Below are 11,996 nucleotides of genomic sequence, written 5' to 3'. Positions count from 1 at the left end.
ATGACAAATGAAAGGATTCATTAAAGACATAAAAAATGAAAGAGATTGGTTTACCTGAGAAATTGGGAATCCATATATGGTATAAGCATATGGATATACGAGAAGAAAAGTGAGAGGAGAGGTTGGTGAGAGCGTGTGTTAGGAACAAAAGGAAGGGTATGGGTGAAGGAGCCATTTTACTCCTTGAAGTGGCTCTGAATTGGAATAAAGCATAAGTAATGGACTAGGCACTAAGGAATATTTGAACTTTCCATTTTTATGCAAGTTGATTAAAATATCTCCTACCTATGAAAAGATGCAATAGCTGCAATTTGACTTGGTTCTAAGATCCCCTTGTAGTATGATATAAGGGGCAAGCTTGCAAGGGACAATGCGGATGAGATGATACCAATCTCTTTGGTTTTAGGGATTCTTGGAAAAATTTTAGGGTACTTGATTATGGACAGAAAGGGGGATTGATGGATGTAGATGAATGTAAAGGTATGAGTTGTAATAAGATTTACTGCAGATTGTCTTTGTGCATGCAAGTGGTATCTTAAAAGAATGCAAATGCTGTTAAAATTTTTGATGTATTATTATAGTTTTTAGGGACCAGGAGTGTTGTTTAGTTCATAAGTGATACTGAAACTAGCTAAAAAGTTACTCGTGGAAAATTAGTTTTGGTTCATGTTACTTCTTTTCGACATCATTTGGTGAGGAAAGATTATGTAAATGGATTGTTTCGAATGTTTTCAAAATCCCCAAACTGTTTGGATTTGATCCCCAACATCACGATCAAGGTGGTTTTTTTTAATGATAGTTAAAGACTTGGAGGTATTGTTCTGAAATTCTATTAACTGATCTGGACTGCAGATCTAGTCTGTAATTCCTCGGTACATCTAACCTTCCAAAAGAGGTTACCATTATCCCCATATCAGTCCAGATTGAGCCTAAACTTAATTATTTAAGAATTGAACCTTGATTCCATCTAGTTCACTACTGATGACTTGTCTTTTCCTTTTGGCCATGTTTGGCCACCATGAAATATTTGTGGGGTCAGTTGTGCGAGATGGCCTAGAGATAGAGAGACATTAGATTGTGGGAGAGGGAAGCATGAAAAGCTCCTAAAAACCAGGAAAACAAAAAAGATAATTCTAAATGGGTATTTGTTTTTCACTAGTTTTTAGGGATTTTAATGCTGTCTGCCTATCTCTTCTACTCCAGCCCACCGGATTCTCTCCCTCTCCTTCGCAGCCCCTCTCGCACAGTTCGGCCCATGGATTTTCGACGGAATAATTTTTCATGGTTGCCTAGCATGGCCTTCAAGATCAATTTCTACAGTTTCTGAAAACCCCTCCAATAGATTATTCTACGACAACGAGGGCACAACATATGATACTTGTGTCTACACAATGCTGAAAATAGTGACTCGTGTTATTTCTGGCAGTTCTATCGAACTTTGACATCCCACACCACCTTGTCATCTTCTCTAGACAATGACAGAGACACTTACCTCATGGGAAGATGCCGCTTCAAATATATCAGGTTAGATTATTAATCTCATTTCTTGGTGAGATAGGTGGGATGCTCGTTGATTCTTGGGGTTGTGTTTGAAGAAGTTTTGGACAGACTAGAATGCCACCGCATGCATTTAAGTCATGTACAAAAAAAGCCTATGCGGAGGCATATAGATTAGCAAATGAAGGGATGACTAGTGCATCTTTTGTGATTAGAGACCATATGCCATTATAGTTGTAGGGCTGGATTTTAATGCAACACTCGCATAGCACTGCCTTGTTCCAGATGATCGAGACTTTTATCTTCTATTTGCTACTTAATGAAATTTGATGCTATTAAAAAATTATATCCTAATCATATTCCTTTTTAATTGTTGGCCACAGGTGCCTTCTTCAGGTGTGAATTTGTGCGTGCTTTTTTTTTTTGAATGGTAGCATGTGAATGTGTGTTTGGGCAGGTTGTGGGGCAGTATGACTACACAGTCATTTGCAAGGAAGAGCAAAGACTTTCTTTGGAAGGAGAGAAATGCAAGGCTATTCAAGAATCGATCTAGAAGCCCTCTTTTGACATTCAATAAGATAATCTCTATGGTTATTTTTTGGGTGAGGGCTCTCTACTTTTAAATTCTATTCTAGCTCTGATCTTAACAGAGGTTGGAAGTAGATTTGTGATGCATTAGAAAGAGAGGATCCAATTACTCCTAGTTGGGCCTGACCTTGGGTGGCTCAAGTTAAATTTTGACAGGTCTAGTATAGGGCACCCGTGGCCGTCCGGAGTGGGAGGCTTGCTTAGAAATGAGGATGGCAAGACTATATGGGCACTCAGGACCCATTCGGGTCAAGGATTTCAATGAGTCAGAGGTAAGAGGGGTGCTCCGGGGCTTCTTGATTGTTGATGATCGCTTGTTGGACTTGGACAGATTGATAGTTGAGGGAGACTCTTAACACCATTAGAGGGATGGACGGAGGCAGGTTGTATCTGCGGAGATTTGTGGATTTGATAGATGAGATCCTTGATTGATCGGAAGGCCACGCTATTCGGTTTCAGCATGTTCAGTATTCGGCGACCAATGAGGCAGGTCGAGGATGGGGTGACTCGGTTGTCTTTGGAGATATTTGATTTCCTTACTCGTGATCTGTATTTTTAGCTTTCTCTTGTTGTATTTTCTCTATTGCGTTGTATCTTGCCCCTAGACCTCCTTGGCCTTCGATAGCCGGATGTTAAAATTGCATTTCTTCATATTCATGTTAAATTGAGTTCCAAGTAGGCATCTTCTCGGCAAGATGTTATGGAGACGCTCAACTGTAATGTCTTCACTAGTGTATGGCTTTGGCATGTCTTACTCCTCTTTGATGCTTCTCCCATTGGACTTTGGAGAATACAAGAAACATTAGGAATACTATCCTGTCATAATTATAGAAAATGCAGCATTGAAGACATTTTTTCTTTGGCACATTAGCCATGTCAAAAATGACAGGGAAGCAAAATACACTCTTCTACAATGAACCAACTGAACGGGAACTCCTGCAAAGGCTTCGGGTATTGCTTGGTTCAAAGGTTCCCATGGAGAGCACTCCATGATGAAAACCAAATTCAAAGCAAGAAATTTCATGCGTTGGGAACCCAACTCTCTGATGTGAATTGCATGCTGAAACATTGGCAGTGAAACCTTTAGTCTAAAAATGCTTCTAGCAAATTGATTTCTTCCCATCAAGGTTTTAAAAGCCCCATAAAACACGGGGAAGATTTCATTTCAAAGAAAACATGGGGAGGATAAAATTGCAGGGCTGATTTTTTTGTAGACGTTTTGATCATCTTATGATGGGTAGAGTTCTGGAATGGTTGCCTTTTCAACTTAGATTTGGAGCATGGGGGTGTACATCCTTTGGTGTCTGGTATTGCTTTGAAGATTCACCTATGTTGTAACACAGATGGTGGAAGAGTATATTTTCTATTTGGTTGAATCACTATGAATTTTTTGATCTTATACATAGGGAGGATTAGGGGCATTTATTTTAAGGTTGTCTCTGTATTGTGCATCTCTAGTCTAGTAAGAGTTAATCAGGCTAGTAAGGATCGTATGTTTGAGCGTTGTGTTCGTTATTTACTATCACTTTCCTTTTCAAAAAAAGGCATCGAAGTTAATGAGAGGTGCAGTACAATCTACATAGTTTTGGTGAGTAGATTCAGAAAGGTATTCATTAAAACACGTGGGGAAAAAAATTGAATAAGCCTGTCTGATCCAGCTAGATTAGAAGGAATTTTTTGTTAAGATTGGTTTTTTTTTTTTTGAAACATAACAATTTTATTGATACTGTTAAGGACTATTACACCAAGGGGACCAGATGTCCCACTGGAATAATATCCTTCACATCATCTTTCAAAAAAAAAAAAAAAAAAAAAAGAAACCCTGAAAGCAAGATCAACGACCAATAATCAAGAAAATAATGCTTGAATCCCTATTCTTGCCCATCTCCATTACGTGGATCTCCCGGACTATGATCAGCTCTTCTCTATTCACCCATCTTCCGCTAATTTGTCAGCTTCCTCATTAGCAGCTTCTTCGTTAGCGGACCTGTGCATATGCTGAAATTTCGGCGATACCAAGGCCACAAGGCCCCTAAATTCTGCCACAATATCCGCTGACACCTAGAGACCTATGGCCACGTCAAGAGGATAATCTTAACAATTATCCTTCAATGGTGTTCGGGGCCGTTTAGTGAGGTGGGTAGAGCCATGTTGAAACTCGCTCCCCTCGCGTTGATTTGGCACTTAGAGTTGATGGTGGAGCATGTGGTGAGTCGGTGGCCGCTGATGTCAATGGATCGAGCGATTGAAGGACCAAAAAAACTGTGGTTGGTGGTGGTGGACTGGTGGTAGGGTGGTAAAAGAACTTACGATTCTTTGTGAATGAACAATGAAATCATATACGAGTTGGCAACATAGCAACATAAGAGAGATTCTTTGTGAGATTAGATACGCAGAGCACATTCTTAAGTGGAAGGAACGAGTTAGCAGTAGGAGAGTAACTGATACTGTTTGAGAAATAGGGAGATCAGAGCCATTACCAACAAGAATCCTAGAGTTACCCTAATAATTAGTGATTAGTAAGGTGGTTGATGTCTGTAGGTAGTCATGTGATTGGCGGACATTGATAACAGTTGTGAATGCATATAATCAAATGCCTAAGCTAGTGTGTATAGGATGAGATGGGGGTCAGAAATAGGCTGATGAACTATGGCCATGGCATTGGCAATCTCTTTGACATGTTTAAGATGCTCAATGATGAACATGAACCCTTTCTGAAGCTGCTAAAGTTGGGAGAGTAATTGCACAGCTTGCGAAGTGGAGTGAGAGCCAAGAATGCTGTTTTGAGACCTTGCGAAAACTAGTAGTGAAAATTCAGGGTTGATGAGGTGAGACTGGCATTTAGCCATGAGAGTATGGGGTGTGATCAATCTGGTACCAAAAGAAAAAAGTTGGGATCGAAGGCAATGGGTAGAAATTTGGCAGTACAGATGAGGTTCCATCTACAAAATAGAGTATGTGTTGGTTCTGGAGAAAGGGCACTTGACCCTGAAGTTGTTTTAAAAGTGGAATCAATTGCAGAGACAGCAAGCATACATTGCCACTTTGGCGTCTTTTTCTTTTCTAATCTATATTACTGGGTTGTATTCGGCCTAGCCTTACCAATTTGGCATCCCCTGTGTCTCTGCTTCTGAGAATCATCAATTTCATCACAATTCAGATCACTGGAAGGACCAATGCCAAAATCAGAGAAGGGTACATGCAAGATGCCTAAAATAATCAAGGACGTTTACAAAGAATGAAGGGCTTTATCTTCCTAAGAAGGAAATATATGTTAATAAATAGCAACTTGAAAATTACAGATATAGCAACACTTATATAAGAAAATGGCAATGTTAAGATGGATATGTGGGCAAATATCTTGACTGGATATTCTTCTAAGGTTGGTCGACATTTTGAACACCTGAGACCTTAGAGATTGGCTCATATAATATGTAAGATCATTTATATGTATATTAAATTAAATGTGCAAATGAAATACTTCCTGGTGTTTCCACTAACTTTTGAACATCTAAGTAGCATTAAAGCATTGTAACACTAAAGTTGTGTGCATCTCACATAAGAAGCTCCCAGTCAACAATTGGCATTCCCCTGGGCCCTATTTGGATTGCAGGAATTTTCTGGAAAAGTTGGGAAAAGAAAACTACTTCCATAATGATTTAGGAGAAAAAATAGATTTGAAAGGCAGTGATTGAGGAGAGCATACGATGGGGCTGGAAAACATAGAAAAAAAACTTGCAAACATGCATTTTAACTAATAATAGATTTGGGGTCTCTTTGGTTTCATCACTTTACATTTGAAGTAGATTTTTTGTACTATGGGGTCGCTTGATTCATCAGAAACTAATGGTTGGGTTAATTTTTTGGTAGGTTTCTTCATGGATCACGTTGTTCAACTGTAAAGAAACCTCGTAAAAAAAAACCAACTTTGCACGTACTTTGCTAGGAGAGTGGTGGAACCAAAAGGGAAACATAGGAAAGATAAGGGTCAACAATGTAGGACCCATTTTCCCACCAATGTGGTGATGCATCTCTTCTCAGCCTTTTATTTGTTCATTCAACAAGTTAACATCATCTTTCGCAGTGGTTTAGGTTTGTTTTGAATTAAATACAAAAACTGTTGCATCATTACTTTAATAACCCATTTCATGAATATGCTTATGCACACATAATTATTCTTAGAAGATATGTTTCTTTTCCTAAATCTAATCCTTTATTTCAATACAGGTCATCAATATATTCTTTAGGAATTTTAGGTGCATTATTCCCTCCAAACAAGCTCCATGTAAAACTCACATCCCGATCAAATCTAGCAAACATTACCCTGAAAATCAATGTTCGATTTATTGCTCTCGGCCAATTTATTAAAAGTTAAAACAACCCCACTTATTAGCTCAAATTAATTAAGCTTAATCTCCATTCTCCAAATCGATTGATGATTACATCCATTCTAGCAACGGTCTTACCAAAATCCATTGTTTTCTTTGGCACAACAACTTGTTATATATAATAGGACAAGCCCATTTTTTTCAGTCCCTATTAATTAAACTAAAATCTCCACGTTGATAGTAGATTAACATTTTAATATCATTATTCCTTTGTTTTATTTGCTTATTTTATTGCTCCCATGTTTGAAAATATGCGGTTACAATATTTGAGTAATCCCTTGATTTCACAAATGATGCAATGATCTGAAGCTTTAGGTTGGAAACGAGCGTACCGGGGAAAGGGTAGGTAGATTAGTTGTTTTTTATAGGTCAATAGGATACCTACTAATATCATGCAATCCCTTGTGGGACAAGAATCCTTGTTAATTAGACGGAAATATTTGTGTGCTGATTAAGTCCTCAGCGAAGTACTAAATTCGCCTCTCCACTTTCAGAAGGTAGCAATCACAAATAGGAAAAGAAAGTTGAATTAACAAACGCCGATGAGAAAGACTTTGATATTGACGTACTTCTCTTTGAAAAATAAATGTTATAATTAAATTACTAGGGACTAACATAATCTATACAGTGCATGCCCAATGGAAATAGTAAACACCACACAGGCTACAACATAAGGATTAAGGGAAGTGATATATTCACCCTGTATTCTTTTCTGGGCCAGCCCCCTATGGTGTATTTATGACCATGGTTTTAAATTTCGACAGATTTTCCGAAATTTCATTTTTCGCCATTTTCGGACCGAAATTTCAATTAAATGCCATTATTTATTTTAAAAAAAAAGTGTTACAAAATTTCGGAATTTATTTCGAACCAAATTACCAAATTTCGGACCGAAATTTCGGGTTTCGCCGAAATTTCGGTGGGGTCCGAAACGGTCACCGAAACCAAAATTTTAAACCATGTTTATGACTACGCTTCTACATTACAAGTGGGTAGCCCAAGTAAGAAAAAGGGACGAATATATCTGTAAGATCCTACATCGGAAAGGAAGAGAGTTCTTGAGCTATATATGTGAACTCTCCTTCTCATGTGCAGATACGTTTTTCAGCATCTCCAAGGGGCAGGCCCATAGAGTGGGTTGAACACGGTCAACGCTGTTGGTAGGGGTGACAACAGGGCGGGGCCTGATGTTGCATTCCCCATCCCTGCCCAGCGAGGAAAATCTAATCCCCATCCTGCCCCGCATACTACGGGGAAAAATTCCCCGCCCAATTCCCGCCCTACTATAATTGCAATTTCTGCTATTTTAATCTAATCAAACAATTATTAAATAAAAATCCAAAGTTCCAAACTAAAACATATCACTTTGTGAAAGTGTTTTCCTAATATTAAAGTTACATAGTGATATTTATGTAATTTTAGAGATGGAGGTTGCAGGGCGAGACGGGGCGGGGTGGGGCCATCCTCATCCCCATTCCCGCTCTATCTAGCTTCGGGGAATTTTTTTAATTTCCACCCCACCTGAGGTGGGGCGGGGCAGGGTGGATCCCCGCTTTCACGAGTATAATTGCCAAACCTAGTTGCTAGAAAACAAAATCGGGGAGGGTAGAAGACCCTTGGAGATGCTGAAAACGCGTAATGGAGTACGGAGTTCACATACATAGCCCATGAACTTTCTATCCCTTTCTAATGTGGGATCATACAATCCACGCACTTTTGGGCCCATTGTCCTTGCTGGCACACCTTACTATAAGAGGTATGCCTCTGATACCGTTCTGTCATGCCCCAACCCCACTGTGTACATATTGTCCCATTCTGAGTCTTCTACCCTCCCCGATTCTGTTTTCTAGCAGCACTAACCATGACTGACCCACTGTGCGGGGCCCGCCCCTTGGAGATGCCGAAAATGCATGGGTCTTCTACCCTCCTGATTTTGTTTTCTAGCAGTACTAACCGTGACCGACCCACTGTGCGGGGCCTGCCCCTTAGAGATGCTAAAAACTCGTCTACACATGGAGGAGGAGAGTTCACATATATAGCCCAAGAACTTTCTCCCTTTCCGATGTGGGATCTTATAATCCACCGCTCTTAGGGTCCAGCATCATCGTTGGCACACCGTATTGTGCAGTTACGGCTCTGATAGCATTCTGTCACGCTCTAAATCAATTTATTTACAATAACTTCCATTCCTCCCTTCAAGATCACCTTGTTAGCTAAATTGTCACCCTCTCCATTGGCTGATCGCAAGGAGTGACAAAGCGTAGGGCAGATTGCCCTGCAGCAAGCCCGGATCTCCATTGTAGTATTTGCTAGCTTCCACGGCCCACAGGCGGAGCCGTTAGCCCATTATGGAAGTATGGTTAAGTGTATATGTTTGGATATGGATTTGGTTTTTTTATATAATTTTGAATTTCTCACGTGATCCACAAATAATATATGAAAAGTTGATGAATTATTTTGTCAAATTTACACTTAACTTTAAAAAATGGGTTTAATTAAATATTGCATTTTATTTGAAAAATGTCTGAGTTTTTTTTTTTGAATTATTCATGATATTCCAAGAAATTTCCAATTGAGAGAGAGGGTTAGTCTGTTAGGTCGGCAATGCCTTTGCTACAGTCAATTGCTTGTATCCCAAGGATCTCACCTAAAAAGCAACAATTAAACTGACTTTTTGAAAGCAGAAATAACTATATGATATGAGTGACCACTCTTTCTTTTTAATTTATCAATAATATAGTTAATAGTAGCTTAGTTCCATGTAACTCTTGAAGACCTCCCTTGAACTATATCCTAGTATCCTACACATTGGAGATGGACATATAGATGGTTACTAGTTTTCTAACTGTCTACGTCAGAACTTGTGTGATCCTTGTCTCTTTCTCCAAGGTCAAACCCTTTCATTCATTAACGACAAGTTTCTAATTCCAGAACCTTGTCATTTTCAGCTTCCCCTAATTAATTTTCAAATACTATACAGTTTTCCATGTTTCAACTACTCTTTTTTTTTCCTTTTCTTTTTTCCACTGTGGGCTCTCTTATATATAGAAGGAATAGAGCTCACATCGTTCAATCGCTGTGCATGCAAAGATTAAAAATATGAAAAGGCCAAACTCATTCCAATAAATACCAAACAAAATTTTACATGAAGTGGGTCTTTTATACAATATCTGCTTATTTTGATAGCTTTCGACACTGAATAATCCAAATCTTAAAAATAAAACAAACCAATGAATGAACAATCTTCCATTTACAAAAGGACCCTTTACTCGGCATAATCTGAAAATAGGCACTTTGATTTGATCGGCCAAGAAGGTGAAGAAGATTGCCTGCAAAATTTTAACATTAATAAGTTTAATCTAAATGCAGAAACATATATAACACAAAAGTGAGAGAAAATATATGCCAATCAGCATATTCTAACATTTCACTTGTTTATATATATTATTATTAAAAGAACAAAGAAAAGAAAAATTGCTTACTCTATGATATCTGTCCAGTAAGGATCACTTGCTTGATCATCTAGATTGAGTTCTCCCCAAGGATCAAAGGTGGTTGAGGTGGATGAATGAGTGGAAATTTCAGTTGGATTGATTTGGTCTTGAACTTGTTCTAAACTTGCTTGTTCCGGAGAAAGTGAAACCAATCTAGGAATAGGATTTGAAGTTGTAAGAGCACATGATGGGCCATAGCTGAAATTTGATCCTGATCCATTGATTTCTCCTACTAATTCTGCTCCCTCGGAACAATAACATGATTCCACAAGGGTTCCATAATCCCCTCGTGGTTGTGGGATTCCTAAATCCGAAAAATTCGGAGGCATTGGGTTGGGGAAATGAACAAGACCGAGCGAGCGATCATTAAGTCCGTTGAATTGGCGATTTGACTCGAGTAATTCATTAGAGTAGGAATCGCAGAAGGTAGGCATGCCCATGAGATTAATTCCTTCCATATTTGGAAGAGAATTACCAGTTATGGTTTGTATTAGAGACTGCACCAATTGGATTTTAGCTAGCCTTGCAACGTCAACCTGTAATTTGAGAGCATTGTCCAAAGGGTTCATCACATTGCCATAGTTTGAAGCGGCGAGCAAATGAGTAAGGTTTCCAAGGAGATCAAGATCAGTTCTTGGTCTATGGGTAACTGGGTCAATCCCCATTTGAAGGAGCTTTTTCTTCAAGTGGGTGTTCCAAAAGTTCTTGATTTCGTTATCCGTCCTCCCCGGAAGTTGACAAGCAATAGCTGACCACCTGCAAGACCAAATAAAAAAGAACACAGATCAATTATTTTTTCCATGATTGCCTTGATTTTAGTCATAATACTACTACAATAATGCAACCAAGCTTTACTACATAATTAATTCTTCTCATCTTTGTATACTACTACTTCCAAAGAGTTCAATTCAATATCTAAATTATCATTAATATGGAATTAAGGCTTATGGGCTTTTGTGAGGAAGGCCTAAGGAGTTTATTTTTTTTATAGATCATTCATTATGGGGCTACTCTTGCCCAATTGTATTTAATTATATATGGAACTTAATTAAGCATATGGATTTTTTGTTATGGATTTCCTACAAGTGCTACTTTTGCACAATCACGCATAGATATAAAGCTTTAGATATGAAAAAAAGATGTGGAGAAAATTACTTATTTCCCATGAATGAATGAAGTTGGATAATCTTTTGCTCCTCCTCGATTGTGAATCTGCCACGCTTGATATCAGGCCTCAGATAATTAGTCCACCTGAGTCTGCAACTCTTTCCACAACGGTTAAGCCCGGCAAGTTTTGGGAGGGCTCTCCAGCTTCCATGTCCATGTCTTTGTATGTAATCCACAAGCATTTGATCCTCTTCTGGAGTCCATGGACCCTTCTTTAGACCAGATTCATCACAACATGGAGACCTCCCCATTATTCCTGCAAAAATGTAGAGAAGAAGAACTCAATTGAAAGCCATGAAAAGTCTTCAGAAATGAATAGGCTCCTCTTTGGTTTATTACAAACAAACCTCAGAGTTGAAAGGGCAGGATGGAGGAAAGAGAGGATTAGTGTGGGAAGTTTAACCTGACTAATGCGAGCTTTATAGCGTGTTAGCCCTGTTGGCGTTGAAATTACAAGACCTTGTGTGTGGGAGACGGTTTTCCAATTACCAAAAGTAAAAGCCTCTTACGTATTATGTATTATTATATTGGACCTATTCCAAATTTAGGCCTACGTTTTTTATAATCGCTAAAAGCTAGCAACTTGGGTGAATAAGGTTGAGGCCACAGATTCCATCCCCAAAACACATCATTTGTCTGCCCCTCAACTATATTCATTGTACTTGAACGGTTAGATAAACATTGTCCTTGATAAAGAACCTGTGCCCAGTGCAAGTGAAAGGGCTTAAGCCTCTGGCTCAGTTGGTCAAAACTTTACTTTAAAAAAAAAAAAAAAAAACTTTGAGACCAGCTTACCTATTAAAAAAAGAAAGAAACTATCTTTTTAGACGAGCAATGGATTTTGTACCATGTAAGGCATGGA

The 11,996-nt window shown here is 38.7% G+C and overlaps 1 protein-coding gene across 1 annotated transcript; it reads right to left on the bottom strand.

Moving 5' to 3' along the window:
- Nucleotides 1-9,580: 9,580 nt before the first annotated feature.
- LOC143876477 (transcription factor MYB92-like) lies at nucleotides 9,581-11,528 on the bottom strand. The gene is made up of 4 exons (XM_077378185.1): nucleotides 11,482-11,528; nucleotides 11,123-11,390; nucleotides 9,956-10,723; nucleotides 9,581-9,802 (listed from the first exon to the last, which is right to left on the bottom strand). The coding sequence occupies exons 2-4, from the start codon at nucleotides 11,383-11,385 to the stop codon at nucleotides 9,739-9,741; spliced, it is 1,095 nt and encodes a 364-aa protein (XP_077234300.1). The 5' UTR covers nucleotides 11,386-11,390; nucleotides 11,482-11,528; the 3' UTR covers nucleotides 9,581-9,738.
- Between the last annotated feature and the right edge of the window lie 468 nt (nucleotides 11,529-11,996).

The sequence above is a fragment of the Tasmannia lanceolata genome, unplaced genomic scaffold (assembly GCF_043159265.1).
Source record: "Tasmannia lanceolata isolate RefF3 unplaced genomic scaffold, GAP_Taslan_0.1 ptg000005l, whole genome shotgun sequence".
Classification (NCBI taxonomy): domain Eukaryota; kingdom Viridiplantae; phylum Streptophyta; class Magnoliopsida; order Canellales; family Winteraceae; genus Tasmannia; species Tasmannia lanceolata.
Note: the sequence above shows the minus strand (reverse complement) of the source record. Positions and strands in the feature narration are given on the sequence as shown.